Source organism: Notolepis coatsorum (assembly GCF_963971535.1).
Source record: "Notolepis coatsorum genome assembly, chromosome: 3".
NCBI classification, from domain to species: Eukaryota; Metazoa; Chordata; class Actinopteri; order Aulopiformes; family Paralepididae; genus Notolepis; species Notolepis coatsorum.
The window spans coordinates 111,507,294-111,528,442 of record NC_140167.1 but is presented as its reverse complement, the minus strand read 5'-3'; the positions used below and the strand labels follow the sequence as shown (position 1 = coordinate 111,528,442).

General features: G+C 45.9%; 1 protein-coding gene across 1 annotated transcript; it reads left to right on the top strand.

The window, feature by feature from the left end:
• Positions 1 to 413: 413 nt before the first annotated feature.
• On the top strand, positions 414 to 11,184 carry LOC311225958 (uncharacterized protein; the record flags this gene model as incomplete). The annotated part of the gene is made up of 7 exons (XM_084311345.1): positions 414 to 497; positions 709 to 748; positions 895 to 1,009; positions 1,259 to 1,359; positions 7,581 to 7,780; positions 8,213 to 8,341; positions 11,179 to 11,184. The coding sequence occupies 7 exons, from the start codon at positions 414 to 416 to the stop codon at positions 11,182 to 11,184; spliced, it is 675 nt and encodes a 224-aa protein (XP_084167471.1).
• Between the last annotated feature and the right edge of the window lie 9,965 nt (positions 11,185 to 21,149).

The following is a 21,149-nucleotide window of genomic DNA, read 5'->3' as shown; positions in this document are numbered from 1 at the left end:
GGAGGGTAAGAAACTGGACTGAAAAGGAAGTCCTACTTTAGTAGCGCAGTATATATACGCACTATGAACAAATAGTCCCATTAGTGGTGCGGTAGCCAGATTCCTACGCGGAACTAGGACTTGTTCGTACATGTTGAGCAGTACGTTTGAACTGGGTCTGGGAGGTATGGCAGCCTGGCACCAAGGTCTCGACCAATAGTAGAATGGAGACTATTATGGGATGTTCAGTAGGCTAGAATGGATATTCAATCCATATTGTACAAGGAATATACAAGGGATATCAGGGAATATTAGAGAATATACAAATACAATTAAATATATATCTATAAATAAATATATATATTCGGTTTAATCTGGCCCTTCACAACACTAGTCTTAGTTAGACCGTTTAATTCACCCGAACTAACTTCAAGATGAACTACGACGAGTCTTCAGAGGCCGAAGTGGACGAGATGATTGAGAAGCTAATGCGCAAATATTTGGGGAGGAGCCAACAGGTTTGTTTTGAACTGTTAACGACAGATACAGTATCTTGACTTTAGTAACGACGTTAGTATCAGAGAGTAACAGTTAATGATAGGTCAGAGCTAACGTTAGTTGTCTTTCTGCCATAACTTCAGTACATCAAACTATTTTGTTCTAAGTTAACGTAATTTAACAGTTGCCTAAATGTTATTGAACTTTGCTAAAGACTGTTATGTTTTGTAGCTGTCACCTAACCGTACAGAGAAGAATACACATGGTGCTGGTGAGTTTTACATGAATGCCATTCACGTTTAAACTTTGTAAATGACTAATATACGCACCTCGGTGCTGGCTCACACAAAAGAGACGTTTCCAACTCTATTCAATGTGTTCAGGCTCTCACGTGTGTGTCGTGGGTTGTTGTCATAGAAACATTACCAAAGTCCAGGCAGTCACCCAGGTCCAGAAAGACGTCCAGAAAGATGACTGGCTACAACAAAGCTCTGCAGGAGCTGTTCACGGCTATCACCAACCCACCTGACAGGTGTGTGTGTGTGTGTGTGTGTGTGTGTCACATGCATGCAAGTCTGTAAGTGGCTTTCTGAAAACTTGACAACAAACACAAACAAACTTTCTAGAATGGGCTACCCGACTTCCTGTCGCCTATTGATATTGATATTAGCTAACAGTGACTTTGCTGTTCCCATAGAGGTGCAGTTCCACTGAAACCATCTCATGAGAGCGTCATGTAAATATATAGCGTTAGTTTATGAGTGTGTGTCACTTTCCCCAGGCTGGACAGTGACCTTGGTCTGAGTGGCAGTGATGAGGACCTGAGCAGGAACTACACTACTGGCCGTCTTCAGGACTCGCAGGCCCACTACACAGAGACAGGTGTGTGTGTGGGGCGACAGTGGCTCATGAGGTAGAGCAGTCATCTGGTAATCAGAAGGTTAGAGAGAGAGGAGAGAGAGAGAACCCATTGTTTTGTTTTACCATGCAGTTCTCTACTCCTGTTTCCTCGTAAATAACCTCGTAGGAAGTTCTGATCTAGATTAGATTCAAATGTGTCAAATTTGTACTCTGGTTAGATGTCAGTACAATACAACAAAAATAAGTTTGGCGTCACAAGTACAATACAACAAAAATAAGTTTGGCATCTAACCAGAGTACACATATAACAGTAAAGTGCAATAGTAACAAAATATATAAATACTACTGAGTAATGGTACTCATCAGATGTGTGTACAGAGCTGTAGTATTACTATGTGTACAGTGATACAGGTATAACGACTACTGTATGTAGAACATGACATCTCAGCCCGACTGTCTACCAGAGCTGCCCCCCCGTCCACATGTGTGCAGCAGTGCCCCCCCGTCCACATGTGTGCAGCAGTGCCCCCTGTCAACAAGTGTGCAGCAGTGCCCCCCCGTCCACAAGTGTGCAGCAGTGCCCCTCACCCCGACCATCCACCAGAGCTGCCCCCCCGTCCACAAGTGTGCAGCAGTGCCCCTCACCCCGACCGTCCACCAGCACTGACCCCCGTCCACCAGGTTTAGTTTTTATTTATTTATTTATTTATTTATTTATTTATTTATTTATTTATTTATTTATTTATTTATTTATTTATTTATTTATTTATTTATTTATTTATTTATTTATGTATTTATTTATTTATTTATTTATTTATTTATTTATTTATTTATTTATTTATTTATTTATTTATTTATTTATTTATTTATTTATTTATTTATTTATTTATTTATTTATTTATTTATTTATTTATTTATTTATTTATTTATTTATTTATTTATTTATTTATTTATTTATTTATTTATTTATTTATTTATTTATTTATTTATTTATTTATTTATTTATTTATTTATTTATTTATTTATTTATTTATTTATTTATTTATTTATTTATTTATTTATTTATTTATTTATTTATTTATTTATTTATTTATTTATTTATTTATTTATTTATTTATTTATTTATTTATTTATTTACTGTCATTTGCAGTGTTGGTGAATGAATGAATGAAAACATTTATTTAAAAGGGACACCACAGCTACATTAAACCAGCCACAGTGGACAGACCAGTTGTTTCGTGTGTTTATAGCACAAGTACTAGTTTTCAACACTAGTCCATTGAGGTTTTTCCAAAAGATACAACAAAATTAACATTAAAATCAGAACAAATATTTTCCAGAGCAAGAGTCCATGATCAAAACAACAAAACCAGTCCGCGTCTACATATGTGAACATTGCTGCTTTGATTTCAGCCATACCTTGAGTCCTCTGCTGAAGACGTTGGCATTGGACTCCAGTTTTAAGCCAGTAGGCAGAGAGTTCCATAAGTTTGCCCCTTTAACAGAGAAGGCAGACTGTCCAAACAAACTCTTGCACATGGGAACAGTACAGTCACCATTATTGGAAGCTTGTGTGTTTGCTCTACTAGAGCTCCAACGTCTAACCACCAGTCCAGAAAATAATGATGATACATGATTGTGCAAACATTTAAAAACAAGTCTAATATTACAGAAAATTACAAAATTGTCAAACGTGAAAAGATTGTGCTTACTCAAAACCCCGCAGTGATGCCATCACATTGGTTTACGGTCCATGATGTTTATAGCCTGTTTGTATATTATAGTTATAGTTTTAGTATGGTTTGTGAGGTTTGTGACCATGATGTGATACAATAAGACAAGTGGGAAAGAATCATAGCATGCATATAAAGTTGAGCAGCTTTAGTTGACAGATCCCTTCTAATAAAACGAAAACAGTTTAAATTAGGCTTGACCTTCTTACATACATAATGCACCTGTTTATCAAATTTTAGGTTCTTGTCTAATATGATTCCTAGGTACCTGACCTCATTCACTTCGGCAATTATTTCATTTTTTATTTGCACCTCAAACAAATCATTTATAGGCCTTTTGCGTATGGAGATACACATAGAGACAGTTTTCTTGACATTCAAGGTCAGATGAGACGACACATGTAGTGCTTTTATTTATTTTCGCACATCACAGTGCCTCGTTGAGGCATGACTAAATGTAAAACGTAATTTTTAATGAGACAAAGATTGTTGTATTTATTATAATTATTTAATTCCACGGATGTCTGTAGAATCGACGTGAACGCAATCACCATGATTCCTCCAAAATAAAGCCCTTAAGAACATGGCCCACACCAGTCTGTCCGATTTATGACTGCTCTTCCGTGCCCGTAAATCCTGCTCTTGGCTACGAGCGAATCCCAGAGAAGGAACCGTTCGTGAAGGCCAAAATCTGCCCAAAAAGGTTGTAATTGGAGCTACGATGAAATTTGCTCTTAACTTTTGTTGTAAATCCATTGGTGCATGAGGTCCACTGAGTCCTTTTGTTGTACTAATGGGGTCTTGGGGTGTAACAGGGATTTTCACCTCAATCCTTTAATTGAGCTGTAATTAACACAACACAAGGACTCAGTGTCCACCTTATTCAACTTATTCAACTTATTCAACAGAGAGAGAGATGGCGCTGCTCCGACCGGCTGCCTTTCTGTTCGCTCCGTCGAGACTGTGTTTACTTTTGTTAATATTTATAGTTTTTAGAGTTTTGTTCGTACCAACTGTTGGCGCATTTAATGTATATGACCGTCAGTCACTCATAGACATTGGATTACGGGAAACTTACCAACTGGATTACTCACTGGACCAGCTTTCCGAACCGCATCAATGGCCTGAAGAAATTCTCCGGAGATTAGGACCAGATCCTTTGTTCCTAGATCCCAGGAAAAGAGGACCCAGACGACGAGGAAAGAGGGCTGGGATCCGTAACAGGCTGAGATCCAGACGCCACCGTACACCACTGCCCAGTATATTGCTAGCCAATGTACAATCAATTGACAATAAACTGGATGACATCCGAGCAAGGATTCAATATCAAAGAGACGTTAGGGACTGCACCGTCCTCTGCTTCACCGAAACATGGCTCACACCGGAGGTTCCAGACCACGCAATCCAACCAGCTGAACACTTCTTTATCCACCGCAAGGATCGTACAGCAGAGTCCGGTAAACAACGTGGAGGAGGTATTGCCTTCATGTTTAACAAAAATTGGAGCGATCCAACTAACGTGAAGGAATTATCCAACCACTGCTCCCCAGAACTGGAATATATAACCATCAAGTGTCGTCCTTTCTTCCTCCCGAGGGAGTTAACGGCGATCATCCTGATCGGAGTGTATATTCCACCGCAAGCCAGCAACAAGGTTGCGCTCTCCAGACTCCACGACGAGGTAAATAGAATACAAGTGGCGAATGTTAACGCCGCCATTTTAGTGCTGGGAGATTTCAATAGCGCCAATCTGAGAAAGGTATTGCCTGACTTCTATCAGCATGTGACTTGCAACACCAGAGGCGGTAACATCCTAGATCACTGTTACACGCAATTTAAAGGTGGCTACAAGGCTCATTCTGATAGTGGCTTTGGTAAATCAGATCACGCGTCCATCTTTCTTTCACCAAAGTACAAACAGAAAATTAAAAGTACTCCTGTAGTCTCGCGAGAGGTGCAGAAATGGGATTTGACGTCAGAGGAGACGCTCCGGTCAGTGTTTCACTACACAGACTGGAATGTGTTCCGCGACACAGATAACATTAATGTCTACACGGAAACAGTGCTGGACTATGTTTGTACTAGGGTGAAAGAAACAATCCCCACTACCAAAATGAAAGTTTACCCAAATCAAAAACCCTGGGTAGACAAATCCGTCCGTGAAGCTCTGAGAGAGCGCACCAAAGCATACAACGATGGCCTAGTGGCAGGCAACATGAATGACCACAAGGTGGCGCGATACAACGTAAGGAGGACAGTGTCAGAGGCCAAACGGCGCTACAGGGATAAAATTGAACTCCAGTTTGAACAAGCTGACTCTAGAGCTATGTGGCAGGGGCTCAAAACGATGACAGACTACAAAGGCGCCTCCCTCAAACTGAACAGTGACATCTCCTTAGCAAATGACCTCAATACCTTCTATGCGAGGTTTGATGCTGGTAATAACAACACCAGCTCACAAGCCTCGGCAATGGGGGGGGGGGGGGGGGGGTCGGCTGCTGATGGAGGCGCAGTGTTCAGGGTAACAGAGCATGAGGTGAGGCGGACCTTTAAAAAAGTGAATATCAGGAAGGCAGCAGGTCCGGACGGCATCCCCGGCCGCGTCCTAAAAGTCTGTGCCGACCAACTGGCCCCAGTATTCACTGACATATTTTACCTGTCCTTAGAACAGGCTGTCATCCCCACCTGCCTGAAGAAGTCCACTATTATCCCTGTACCCAAAAAATCCAAGCCTGCTTGCCTCAACGACTACCGCCCTGTAGCTCTCACCTCCATAGCCATGAAGTGCTTTGAGAAGCTAGTAAAGGGCTACATCTGCTCCTCCCTCCCCATCAACATGGACCCCCTGCAATTTGCATACCGCCCCAACAGGTCCACGGAGGACGCCATAGCCCATGTGCTGCACACAGCAGCATCACACCTGGACAAGAGGCAGGGGAACTATGTGAGAATGCTATTCATCGACTACAGCTCGGCATTCAATACCATAGTCCCCTCCATACTCATAGCCAAGCTCAGGGACCTGGGCTTGGGCTATGACCTCTGCCAGTGGGTCTTGGACTTCCTGACTGGCAGACCCCAGGTGGTGAGAGCAGGCAACTGCACCTCCTCATCCATCACCCTCAACATAGGGGCCCCCCAGGGCTGTGTTCTGAGTCCCCTCCTCTACTCCCTGTACACACACGACTGTGTGGCTCAGCGGAGTAGCAATACAATCATCAAATTTGCTGACGACACAGTGGTGGTGGGCCTGATCTCTGCCAACGACGAGAGGGCCTACCTGGAAGAGGTCAAGGTCCTGGCGGGATGGTGCCAGGAAAACAGCCTCTCCCTGAACGTCAGCAAAACAAAGGAGATGATTGTGGACTTCAGGAGGTCGGGGGTCAAGGACTACAGCCCCCTCAGCATCGACGGGGCACCGGTTGAGAGAGTCAACAGCTTTAAGTACCTCGGAGCCTACATATCCGAGGACTTGACATGGACCACACACATTGACAGTGTTGTGAAGAAGGCACGACAACGCCTCTACTTCCTCAGGCGCCTAAGGAAGTTCCAAGTCAGCCAGAAGATCCTTAAGAACTTCTACTCATGTACAATAGAGAGCATCTTGACCGGCAACATCACCTCCTGGTTTGGGAATAGCACTGCACAAGACCGAAGCAGACTACAAAGAGTGACACGTTCAGCCGAACGCACAATTGGAGGGGGGCTCCCCACCCTCCAGAACATTTACTACAAGCGTTGCGAGGGCAAGGCTAAGAGAATCATTAAAGACTCCAGTCACCCGAACAACTGCCTCTTTGAACTGCTGCGGTCAGGCAAGCGATACCGGAGTCTCAAGGCGAGCACAGAAAGACTCAGAAGAAGCTTCTATCCCCAGGCCATCAGGCTGCTAAACGAACAATGAATGAACACTACACAACAACAACCACCAAACGCACATAGCACACACATCCACACGCACACACTCACTTTAAACAAACACACTGTAGCACCCACTCCACACACTTATAGCACACACCCACTTTAAACAAACACACTGTAGCACCCACTCCCCACACTTTATATTTATGGATGAAGGATTGCACTACAACTCGTACACCTTACTGTAAATTGTACCTAAAATTGTACCTCATCCCATTTCTGCTTTGCACTAGATAGTACTGTACATTAGTACACTGCATAGTATTGTGTATTGTATATTATATGGTAACTCAGAACAGTGTACATATGTCTATACCGAACACTGTGACCTCATTTTTCTTCTTCTAAATTCATGCTATATTATGTTATTATGTTATTTGATACTATCTTGTCTAGCACAGTCTCTGGAGCGTAACAGTAAGAAGCATTTTGTATGAAAGTATTCTGTACTTCTGTATGACAACTATTAAAGAACTTGAACTTGAAGAACTAATGTGATTTTCTATTTTCCGACGCTAGTGCTGTCCATTCATTCCTAAACGCATATTCAACCAATGTAATTCTTATCTCCCATATTGCATTCAGCCTGTGTCACCACTGACACAGATGTGACCCTACCCTCATGTCTGAATGAGAGTCTGGGGTCTTGGGACACTGAGCCAATGGAGGGAGTTGCCTGGAGGGAGCGTGGGAGGGGCATCTGTCCCCCTAACCCCTCCCATTCCTCTCCCTCTGTACTAGGGAGGGTTTACCACGAGATGATGAGCATTTATGAACAACTAAAGGTGAGAGAGGCAGGCTGTCACCTGACACCCCAACTAACAGCTTGATATACCCATTGCCTCAAATTTGTGTGTGTGCGCGCACATGCAACCTATACTTTGCTTGTGTTTTTATTAGTGTTTGTGTGTAATACTCAAACTCCAATCATATTCATAGTATTTTCATGACATTTTATGCCAACCAATATGGCACAATGCCACAGCTCATTTATTGATAGTGTGTGTGTGTGTGTGTGTGTGTGTGTGTGTGTGTGTGTGTGTGTGTGTGTGTGTGTGTGTGTGTGTGTGTGTGTGTGTGTGTGTGTGTGTGTGTGTGTGTGTGTGTGTGTGTGTGTGTGTGTGTGTGTGTGTGTGTGTGTGTGTGTGTGTGTGTGTGTGTGCGTGTGTGTGTGTGTGTGTGTGTGTGTGTGTGTGTGTGTGTGTGTGTGTGTATAGGCAGAGCGTGAGAAGCAGCAGGAGTGGGAGAGCGCCCTGGAGGAGAGGGAGAGGAGGCTGGAGCAGAAGAAGCGGGGGCTGGAGGAGGGGGTCCACACTGGCATGAGTGCCATCCTGGATGTCCAACAGGTGAGACGTACTGCAAGACAAGAAAATCATGATATATAAAAGGCATAATATTATTATTTTTTTTTTATCCACTTTTTCTCCCATTTTTCTATATTTTCTCCCATCCCAATTTCGTATCATCCAATTCATCGCTCCCCTGTCACGGACGCTGTTTCTTGCCTCCCACAAGCCGGCTGCAATGTGGACTAAGTCATACATAGCACAAGTCCCCTCCGGTACTTGAGGTAACAGCAGTCGCATCTTTTCACCTGCGCAGCTCGATCTCTCAGTGGCGAGGAGTAACGCGTGGGAGGCTCACGCTGCCCCCGACACTTCCTGATTCTACTGCGCAGGCGCACCAACCGACCTGTAGGAGTCGCTGTCCACAACGCCCGATCCCCACCCATCAGTTTCCCACCCCCTAATACGGCCAATGTGTATTAGTACGGACGACCAGCTAAACTGAAAACAAATGTGGAGCGCTGGGCTCGAACTGACGAGCCGAGCGTCTCCAGCATTTCGTGGCGAGCGCCTTGCCCACTACGCCACGTAGCCGCCCTAGGCATAATATCATTATTATTATTATTATTATTATTATTATTATTATTATTATTATTATTATTATTATTATTATTATTATTATTATTATTATTATTATTATTATTATTATTATTATTATTATTATTATTATTATTATTATTATTATTATTATTATTATTATTATTATTATTATTATTATTATTATTATTATTATTATTATTATTATTATTATTATTATTATTATTATTACCTGCACAAATTATGTTTTGCACCAATAAATAATACCCTTTTCTTTTCACCCGCTAGCCACATTTTTAGCTGGGCACCCAATGCAGGACTCTGGTAGACATCCTGTTAATATCTTGGAGCACTTTTCTATCTCTGTGGATGCTGTTTACAACTTCATAGAGTCACAGTTTGCCTAATAAGGCAGGCACCATAATGTCTCTGGTTAAGAAAAATGCTTTTAATTAATATACCGCAACCCAAGAGATCTTAAAGGGGAACTATTTTACTATTTCTTTCACTATTTGGGCACTTTTACACAATTCCTGTGAGTCTATGGAACACCTCTGTAATATATATATTTTTTTTATTCATTGTTTTGTATTTCTAATCAAGTCCTCAAAAACAGCATTTTTCTACCTCAAGATCTCGAGCTGTTTTGAGCCTGGGCTGCAGGTGCAGGTGCCACTGTGTGCAGCTCATCTTGTATCTCAACATTAACATGCAGCAGTGTCTTTCTGACATCACATATAGGCACATTTTCAAATGACTCAGTTCAGTGAGGGTGAATATTGTGAGAGGAGAATTGGAAGAATGCGCCAATATGAGAATTTTGAGACATAGATCATATTAATATAAGTTCACATAGCTAGGAAACAATGCTAAACACTCAAAAAGGCCATTTATAAGATAGTTCCCCTTTAAAGGAAAACTCCAACATTTTGGGAAATTAGCTTATTTAACATCTTCCCTGGAGTTAGACAAGAAGATACATACCTTTTTTGTCTCTGTGCGTGCATTTAGCTTTGGGAACAGTCGCTCCGTTAGCATAGCTTAGCTTCATCACTGGAAGTGAGGCAGGACAGTAGCGTGACGTTCCCTACAGGTTTGTTGATATTCTCCTAATAGACAGTCTCCTCACCACCGCATGTATATATTCCCTCCCCGCCGTATGTATATTTCCCTCCCACCCACCCACCCCCTTCTAATGTACAGTTCCCTCCCCATCATATGTATATACTCTGTCAGGATCTAGGGGTAACAGTACTGTATATTTGAATACCGTTATGTCACAAATGTATCAGTACTAAATACCTATATGTCCCTATGCCATAAATGTCATGTATGTTGTGTATGTCATAAATGTCTATATGAATTGAAAATGGGGGACCCTGATGGAAACAAGACAAACGTCTTTCTCAGGTCTGCATCCCCTTAACAATTGTATGTATTGAGCCGTACTGTATTGTACCCATTCTGCAATCTGTTAAATAAAGTTTTCATTCATTCATTCATTCATTCCTTCAAAGGATCCGAACCGATTGAAGTTTATGGATACCATGACTTAAAATCCTCTTACCTTGACGATTAAAAGCCTCCCCAATTTAGAAAACAGTAATCCAATGGCTGGTATTGATAACACTTTAATCGCTGATGACGTGTTTAGACGTCATTCCTAGCCATGCTCATTCTGCCGAAGTCGCCGTAACTCGTTTTTGATATCAATAATTCAAAAATCTGTGATCGAAATCATATTTCTCCTCCGGAGACATGAGATGTACTGGTGAGCTCCACTCAACTGTCTAACGGTTCAAGAGCGCCATCTGGTGGCCGATCGGCAGATCGGCCAAGAGGGAGGGGCGCGCCAAACAGGAAGTGCTCATCCATAATCCGTCCGGGCACTCGCGATCGGTAGCCGGACTCCATCTCAACACACTGGATAATCAATCGCTCGCCCTAACTCAATAAACAACGTTATTTGGACGTATATAGTATTATACAACCTGGAAATGGTTCATCAGGATCAACATCCCATAATCGAAAACTGTCTACTCCACGCTGATCGTCCAACGGCGCGAGGAAGATACGGTGAGTTTCAACGTTATTTTCTAACGTATTCTATACTAACTGATCTGATGATCATATGACCCACACTAGATGAATTGTATAACGTTGCCCACGGAATTATAAACGCCCCCTCGCCCATCCGGTCAATATCAGATGAGAGACTTGACATTTCTAATTCCATTCTTAACATGCACTGATCTGACATGCAATGCAATAGTGTGACACCTGTTTGTTTCATGCCACAGTTATAGGCACTTTTATAAATAAATAAAAATAAAAAAGCTAAAGTGAAACGAAAATACACTTTACTTTCTTATTCGGCTGAAATACGTGAAACATAACCATGCAACTAATTCTTATTTTGCGCAATGTACCTGTGGCAGAAAGGAAAGACTGGAAATGTATGCATGGCAAATGGCAATGGTGTTGACCAATGCCCTATACTGAAGTCATTAAAAATTCAAGTCACACACATCTGTCCAATACAGTGGTGGTGGTAAAGACAAGCATCATGGCTGTTAGCATGTAGCATAGCTACCATCCAGCATCCAGAAGAAAGCGCCCTGGTGGTGTGTGCATCCTTACCTCTCGGCACCACCACCACCTCGGCATTGGCAACGTCGTCTTTGTCGGCGCCGCAGCTGGTCGTGGGCTCATCTCCCTCGAACAGCTGGTTCACCTCGCCCTGGATGTCTGACGCGCACCGGGCGCCGTCGCTCTTGGAAACGGTAAACCTCTGGCTCATGGTGTCGGGCGGTACCTCGTCGCGGTCGTGGTGAGACAAGAGACGGGTCTCCTCCTGGCTGCCTCGGAATTCTCCACTGGTGCTGCAGGATGACGCGGGCGGATTGTTGACAGTGACAGAAAGGAAGGCACTGACTCACGAATGCTCCTCCACCTGTTCCCCCAGATAAGTTTGCCGCCGACTACTCTTTCTTGAAGAAGCTGCAGCTCTTTGTTCAGTAATGTGCACAAAGTGAACCATCTCATCAACCGGTGTCTAGAAGTGGATTCGCATCTGGGTCCTAGAGCCGGTGCATCAATCACTGTTGGTTAGAGAGTTGGTGTATGTAGATTCACAGCAGGGCCGTCCTGCCCACTAGGCAGATCAGACACTGGGCTTAGGGCCCCACCTTCCTTATTAATAGGACCCCCAATAAGGTAATACATTTGTTTTACATACTCCCCCTATAGCCTGCTCACCTGATTCTCAGCAAACTCACTGTGTGGAATCTGGGGGCATATATTGATAGGCCAAACCAAGCATTACTGCATGTGTTTGAAATTGAGCATTTTGATTTGATAAATCATTTAATCACATTAGGATATCAGCCTCCCAGAGTGTTATTCACAATCACAAGTTCAGACAGGGTCAAGCTCAGAGGCATTTCATCTGCGACCCAATGCGTGTGTATGTGTGTGTGTGTGTGTGTGTGTGTGTGTGTGTGTGTGTGTGTGTGTGTGTGTGTGTGTGTGTGTGTGTGTGTGTGTGTGTGTGTGTGTGTGTGTGTGTGTGTGTGTGTGCTGTGTGTGTGTGTGTGTGTGTGTGTGTGTGTGTGTGTGGTGTACTGTGTGTAGAGGAGGGGCTGTGTAGCGGTGTCTTATGTTGCAGAATTTTGCACCTGCCACCTGATATTTCTCATAATCAACACATAGCAACTGTTGCTTTGCACAAGTGTAGCAACCATTTTTGTCTTTTCCAGCATGCTGGAATAATAAGAGGATGACTCGGTGTCGTCAGAGAAATGTTCGTGAATGGTTTCCCCGTTACCACTGGGAGAAGAACGCTAGTGCTGAACAATTTCCGTGAGAACGTTGGGATTGTGCATCTCACCTTCCTCTTATATCTCTAGCCATTGAAAATGGGGGACCCTGATGTAAACAAGAAGAAAGTCTTTCTCTGGTCTGCATCCCCTTAACAATTGTGTGTATTGAGCTGTACTGTACTGTACCCATTCGGCAATCTGTATCAATCAATCAACATGGAGGGGGAAATGGGCATTCCAAACATTCGCAGGGCGACAGTGGCTCAGGAGGTAGAGCGGTTGTCTGTAATCAGAAGGTTCCCGTTTCGATTCCGGCAGCATGTCGATTGTCGATGTGTCCTTGAGCAAGACACTTAACCCCTACAGTAATTGCTCCCGATGAGCAGGTTGGCACCTTGCATGGTTGCCTCCACCGTTGGTGTGTGAATGTGTGAGTGAATCGGTGAATGTGAGACATAAGTTGTAAAGCGCTTTGCATTTACATTTTGTATAAACCCTCTTTAGAACAGATTTTTAAAGATGACATTTGGCCTCACTTCAGGCAGCTTCTCAGTGAATCTGGTATTTAGTTTTGCGTGTCATCATTATTTCATGTGTATTATTATTTATATTTCAGAAAATGTTAAAGATATTCATCCTGAGGATCAGGTCTGCACTGGCAGTGAGACTGGTAGGTCAATTGAGTACCTCAGATGAAGAACCATGTACGATTTCAGAGGAACAACATTTTCAAACTTTATCATCTAAAGATGGTCAGTTAGAGTGCTGTACGTGTTCACTCATAGTTCTGTATCACACTTAGCTCACGCTCAGCGTTTCATGCATATATCTCGCTTCAGCATATATACACTGAATAATTTCCCAAATGTACCTTTAATGCCCGCATTCATCTGGCCACACCCACATCCGCTTACCTATATAAGCAGGGATGGTGCCACACACATCTCCTTCTCAAATTTCATCACAAGCAACGTGTTGCTCACATGCCCACTTGACGTGGAGAAAAATATTGGCTGGAAAAGCAATGTTTGCGAGGAGAGGAAGAACAAGGAGATACGTTGACATCATATCTTTATTTTCTCTCTCACTATTTTCGAGAAAATACGGCGATGTTGTCTTCGTCACTGGAGTGTCTGGAAGATGGTGATCATTCTAAAACCCTCCACCGGTTTTCGTATTGGGAGCACGCCGCTGCATGCTTCTCAACTGCAGTTCCTTGCTGTGTTGGTTGGGGTGAAACCTTTCAGGCCACAGCTGAACTGTGTGACGCGCCGCTGTTGTGAGGAGCGGTGGGTTTCAGGTTGGGTGAGTACTGTTGCTGGCAGGCTTCACTTGTCTGTTAGTGCTATGGGGACTAATTGACAATGTTTATGAAAACCGGCCCCAGGCTAGGGTCCTTTGTTCAGCCGCCTAGGCGACAGAAGACCTTGGTCTGAAGACCATTGTAGTTTTAACTAGTGGGCCGCGACCATTAACACTGGTGATCCCTGTGTTTTCTGGACAAGTGGGTATCTCTCTGTCCCGTGTTAAGCCCCGTCTTTCATATCCAAATGAGAGTATTCCTTCACGAGGAGATATGTGCATAAGATGTTCGATAGCGGAAGATCTATGTTCAAGTCAGCTACACAGGCCAGTTTGGTATTGTGCTGATTCCGTCGGGTGTTGGTAAAATCACTGTTGTAAAGCTGTGTTGACATCTTGTTTCTCTTTTCTCTTAAAAAGTGAGGAGGGTTTCAGAACGGCGGCCTGTCTGGGTGAGTGTTATATCATTGTGTACAAGTTCAGGTGATAGCTGCTTAGCTTACGGTTAGCCAGTCAGCTGTTAGCTGCGGCGTTAGCCTGCTGGGATCACTGCGTGGCCTACAGAGGTTGGGCCTACTGTTAGCCAGTCAGCTGTTACCTGCGGCGCTAGCCTGTTGTGATCACTAGGAAACATTAGCTTGCTGCTATCGGACAAGGCCAGCGCGAGGTAGCTCCGGCTACTCGCGCGCCGCCGTGAGCTCCCCTCTGGTCGCGTGCGCCGTTCGCTCAGCGTCTCGCGAGCAGGGGCAGTAGCGACCGACGGTTGTAGCGGCCGTTAGCTTAATGCTACTCTGTTGAACGTGCTTTGATTATAACATGTTTTACACTCTTGACTACGACGTCATCTTTGACAGGGGATGTTCGTCGATCCTGCCCTGAGCCAGGACGGCAAGGATTGCGTCAACAAAGGGACCGTTGCGATGGGTAGAGCGGCGACGCTGCCCAGATCGAACAACACAGGATGGCTGTGTTTCTACGGTGTCTTGAGACTGCACTTCGCTGATCTACGCTCCGGGTAGGACAAGGTTTGGCCAGACCTTATACGCGTCTTTCTGGCTTTACCTTCTATATGTTTTGTAAATAACGCTGTTTTCCATTACCGCCATACCAACCTGAACACGCCCGATCTCGTCCGATCTCGGAAGCTAAGCAGGTTCGGCCCTGGTTAGTACTTGGATGGGAGACCACCTGGGAATACCAGGTGCAGTAAGAAAACGTCTGTTGCTGCAATACATTTGGGATACGACCTGAGTTTTGTGTGAACTGTCTTGTCACTGGTAAATAGCTTCTCCGGGCAAATCGGGTTGTTGTTACAGATGTGAAAATGATCTGGTTGTTGTGTGAGAAACATCATGTGTGTTGTTATGTACCGTGTACTCACAACTAAGGGGTAACTAACCTATGAAGCTATGCTTAGTGACAAATGAGTAAAGAATTTTCTTTTCTCAGCCTGTGATGACAATGAACAGTGTTCACATATTAACAGGTTTTCCTGTTTTAACTGGCCGTATTAAGGGTAAAGCAGGAGGATTGTGTTTTCCCCCCGGTTCCCTGGGACTTTTTCATCCTCCTATCAGACATGTTGTTGCACTACATTGTGTCTTTTGTGTGGTAGGGATGCGATGTAACCCTTAGCTTGATTGCTGAGGTTGTGCTAAAACTGCTGGAGAAACTTTATTTTCCTAAAAGAAAAGATTGTTTGGTCGCTGTCGTGTGTGCTTAGCAAGGCCTGTGGCCGATACTAATCGAGAATTATGTATTCTCTCATTATGAAAAACGGCGTTCCTCTGTAGAGGGTTTTTGCCATTTTTTGTAGGTGATGATGGGTTTACATTTACATTTACATTTAGTCATTTAGCTGACGCTTTTATCCAAAGCGACTTACAAGTTCTGTGCGACAAGACAGCAAGAAGGGTATAACTCTATCAGCTGAGTAACAATGTTCATCAAAGTGTTGCGTGTTACAGTGTAGGTTAGTTTATTAGGACAAGTGCATGACATTAAGGTTAGTCGGGGTTAGATTTTTTTTTTTTTTTTTTTTTTTTTTTATCATTTCAGATAATGGTTGAAGAAGTGAGTCTTTAGTCGACGGCGAAAGATTGGACGGGATTCGGCTGTCCTAACTGGGATGGGTAGTTCATTCCACCATTGTGGAGCAAGGACTGAGAATAGGCAGCTTCTCTTTGATGACCCTCCGGGAGCTTGGATAGGAGTAGATCTGAGGCGGCCAGAAGACGCAGAGCGTAGGGGTCTTGAGGGTGTGTAGTTAGAGACCATTGACCGGAAATAGGCGGGAGCGGTTCCCTTTGCCGCACGGTATGCTAGGTCGAGGGCCTTGAAGCGGATACGTGCAGCAATGGGGAGCCAGTGCAGGTCCCTAAGAAGTGGGGTGACATGGGCTGACTTCGGTAGGTTTGAGATCAGGCGGGCCGCTGCATTTTGAATGAGTTGAAGAGGCTTGGTGGCAGTGGCCGGGAGGCCAGCTAGCAGTGCGTTGCAGTAGTCGAGGCGGGAGATGACTGTTGATTGGACGAGGAGTTGGGTGGCTTCTTTTGTCAGGAAGGGGCGTATCCTTCTGACGTTGCTCAGGAGGAATCTGCTGGGTTGTGTGTGTCATGTGACCTACAACTGGGTTGGACTGGCCACAGAAGCACATGTGTATGTTGGACCGGGGCTCTTAGAGAGCCCTCTCTATTCTGTGTTTTTTCCTTAGTAAAAATCAGATAGCAGGTTAGCTCATGCGCTGTGTGAAGCTGTCAAACGCTTCATAGAGCTGACTATGACTGTGTCATATTCTCTTTTTGTCATTACATCGTATCATGGGTGTGGGGTCGTAAAGGGGTGAACTGGTAACCTTTCCTCTCCCCCTTGTTTCTGTCGGTCAGGGGTACACCCCTTGTCCTTCAAGGTTCCTGTCACGTTGCGGTTCGGCACGTTACGGGGTGGGGGGGGGGGGGGGGGGAGGGAGTTTCCTGGTCCCACGGCCTGGAATATTGGGCGTGTGCACCGCAGAAATTCCCCCGCCATAGAGTACGTCACCGTGCGCGTCTCTGTTGGTAGGACTTCCGTGTGCTGTTCAGGTCCATGTGATGGATCTGTTTCAAGGGGTGGTCAGGGCTCCTCCTCACCAAGCTCCTATTCGGGCCTTCTGTGAGTTCGGACTCCTCCTTCCATGTGAGGGAGCCTCCATCAGAGTACAGAGCCTTCCTCCTCAGATTGTCAAAGTGAGTGGACCCTCTAGAAGGTGTCCTATTCTATTGTGTATGTATTCGATTCAATTCGATTATTGAGTGTGTATGGGTTCAGTGCCTCTTCCCCGGAGAGCCCTAAAACCAATTTTTTACATGGCTCAAGGTGCAATATATTCTTTTCAATCTGTACAGCTCGCGTGGGAAGTCTCTCTGGGGATCCCCGTCTCCTTCCTATGGGAGGGTGGTGGGATGTAAAAATGTGAATGATTTTTACCCCCGGCTGTGTAGACTGGGATACATACTGTTGGTGCTTCCTTCTTTTCTATTCAAAAAGTGTTGGAGTTAGGAAGTGTCACACCCCTCTTGTCGTTCCCCTGGGCGCCTTGGGGATTCAATGACAGGTCTAAATAGCCTGTTCATTGATGGGGGTGTGTCCCGACGCATGTATAGTGCTAGCTCGCTGTAAACAGGCGACTGACTGGCACGCCTTGGTTGCTTGAGGTTAAACCGGCGTTTTTATAAAGCAACTGAGATGGGGGTTTTTCCTCTTCCGACGACCACATCCCACGACCTGGGTTGGTTATCGACGGATTCTCGTTCATGTCTGGGGGATGATGACGGAATGGATCTGAACATATGTAGAGGGGTCTCACGCCCTTGGGGTGAACCACCAGGCGCGGTTCGCCCGAACGTCTGGGTGGCGCCTTCTTTTCATGTTAAGATCGACACGCATATCTGCCCTTTCTCCTGGAGTAGGCATGTCGGCGTGGTTAGTGCACGGGACTGGTTCTGGTCACGCTGGTCCGGATCAGTTGAACCCGTTGTCCGCCGGGGATGCAGATCTGCTGTTCTGGTACCCTGAGGGACTTAAGATAAGATAAGATAAGATAAGATATTCCTTTATTAATCCCCTTGGGGAAATTCGTGACACACACATACAGCTCAACGTCTCATAAATGATATTAACAACAACACAATCATTACATTTTTACAGTAACAATGGCACAGCATAAATTCAACAGACATGTACATTTGTTGACACATGTCAGCATTACAGGAGGCCTGAGACACTGTATGCGATAGTCGGCTGCATTCCACCATGTGAACACAGTGGATCGCGCCTGGTGAACTGGAGGGGGGGCGGAGTGGGGGGGGGGGGGGGCATTGGAAATTCGGGTAAGGAATTTGGTTGTGGAGCAGTCAAGGGGGGGCCCCCACCGTCGCGCATCAGAGGCAGCCTACGTATGGCTGTGGCGCCAGATGAGGGACAACAACAGCAGGTGCGGATGGGGAGAGGGGGGTGGGTGGGGGGGTGGGGGTAAGGGGGGGCCTCATCAATCTTATCGCTTCCAGCTAGTACAGACCGTCTCCTCTTTCCCAGAATCACACATCGCCGGAGAGTCAACTCCTCCGCGTTGACCTTGGCCTCGGTCCGTTCCACAGCAGAAAGGATAAGGAGGGTGTGGGAAGGGGGAGGGGGGGGGGGGGTGATAACATGCAGCTCGAGGCAGATATGCCGCATATAGTTAAAATCAGGTCAATTTTGTCTAATCATCGTCACCATCGTCGTATCCCCTATTACGGTACGGTGGCATTTTTATTTTCACGTCCCTAATTTCCGACGTGATGTCCAGTATGGCCTGTGACCGCGAAAGTTCCTCTGCATGGTTAGAAGCAAGTCTCTCAAGAATTGTCTTCAAGCATGACTGTTCGTCTACATGATAGAGTTCGCCTCTTTCCAACATGGTCTTGGAGCTCAATTGTTCATCACCGCGCAGGGTACTTAGATCAGCGATCTTCTTAAACAGTTCCATAAGGTTTTCCTTGATCCCGGCCAGATCCCTGGCCAGGGAAATCAACTTCTTCCGAATTAGCTTCAGTACCAGATCCAGCAGCTGACGGTGCCCAGGCCGAGCAGCATGACAATTAGAAGATATACGTCCTCAACGTCGTTTATCTCCAGTGGGAAAAAGCATATTGCGAGCCAGGTCCCGTATGAATTTATGGTGTATCCCGCCTGATAGCTCCCAAGAGGGCATAATGGGTCATCCGCATTCTGCTTCCTTGTAGAGAATATGCGATCAATCGCTGTAAAAGCCCAGCTTATTAGATCCATATTACGGTCAAAAGTCGAGTTGAGTTGAGGATTCTGCTGTAAAAAGAAAGAAGAAAAAGGCCAAAACGTCTGAGCGTTCTCCAGCGAGTGCAGATCTAGGCTCCGGTGAAACGAGCTGTAAGGGCTGGTACGGACGTCTCCAAGCGGATAAGAGAGAGGCCTTGAGGTGTTTTCTCTGGAGGAGGGAGAGGAGATAAAAATGCGACTGCTCCTGGGAAGAGAGAGTAGGACTTGGGCTTTTTTCAGGGGGAAAAATGCCAGGTCGGTCCGGGTGTCACAGGTTTAAGCGCTATGGAGACCCTGGTTGGGTACGTTTTTACTCAGCACTGTCGTAATGGCTTACGGCCATGCCAACCTGTACACGCTCGATCTCGTCGGATCTCGGCCGCTACACAGGTTGGTCCTGGTTAGTACTTGGTTGGGAGACCGCCTGGGAATACCAAGTACGGTGTGCTTAGGGGCTGGTTCTCCATTCTTTTTCGCTCCTCTCTCACGCATGGCGAAGAGGGGCCTGTTGGGGTGGTCTTTGACCTCCTCTGGTGACCCTGTGCTTCCCGTATCGCCAGGCCCGGTCCGAAGTAATGTTTCGTCGACCCGTAGGCCTGGGTTAACCCTTTTTTGAACACTGAAACACTTGTACTGCGGTATAGCCGGTGTATACCCGCAGGTGTGTTTTGGAGTTTTTTCTTGAGGGGTTATAGGAACAACCACCGCATTGGGTAACGCCAAGGTGGTTGATTCCCTGGTGTGTTGGAGCAGTGTCAACTCCCGGGTTCACCGTTTGAGGGTGCCCCTGCACGTTCATGACGTCTGCCACTCGTGTCAGCCTTCTCTGCCTCAACCCCTCTGGGTGGGTTTTTTTTAAATGGAGGCTTGGTCATGCAACACCGCCAGCTTACGCTCCTTCCGCCGGGGAGGCTTTGTTCAGCTGTCCCCTCTGGCGCCTGTCTCGTCCGCAGTCTCCAGGCTAGGGTTAATAGCCTGTTGCCTGGTTTTTCCCCGGTGCGCTGCCTGCTTCCGTTGGTTAACCTTTTTTGTGTGCTTACGGCCATGCTGACTGCCTGTTGCAGGGTCAGTGTGCCAGGCGGTGTACTATTGGGGGGACGGGGCCCGCTCGGCTGAGGGGCCTTTGTCCGAATACGCTGGCGATGTGGGGGGCGGGGCACTACGTGCCCACCTGTTGGGGTCTTGATGCTGGCATCATGGACTTCTCCGGGCCCCCGTTCCAGGGGGTCCAGTCCCTTGGTGGGTCTGGGTCTTCCTTCGCGCTCCGCTGCTACGGCCTTGCCACGGGGTTGGGTTTGCCCTTGACCCCGTGATTCTGGGGGCAGTAACAAGGTTGTTTCCCTCCGCTCGTTCCCGGGTGGCATGCGGGTTGTGCGTGTGTGTAGTCGTGGGGTCAAGCCACGGTCTGCTCACCCTGTGCGTTGAGTTGCTTGAGTGCCTCTTCGCACGGTCGGGTCCGTCGCCCTCCCGGTAAACCTCTAATAGGGGGGGGGTGCCCTCCATTAGGGGGGGTCGGGGGGGCTCGGCCCTCCCTGGCCTACCTCCCTGGCGGGAGGTAGGCCCTCCCGCCTACCTCCGGTCAATGGTCTCTAACTACACACCCTCAAGACCCCTACGCTCTGCGTCTTCTGGCCGCCTCAGATCTACTCCTATCCAAGCTCCCGGAGGGTCATCAAAGAGAAGCCGCCTATTCTCAGTCCTTGCCCCACAATGGTGGAATGAACTACCCATCCCAGTTAGGACAGCCGAATCCCGTCCAATCTTTCGCCGTCGACTAAAGACTCACTTCTTCAACCATTATCTGAAATGATAAAAAAAAAAAAAAAAAAAAAAAA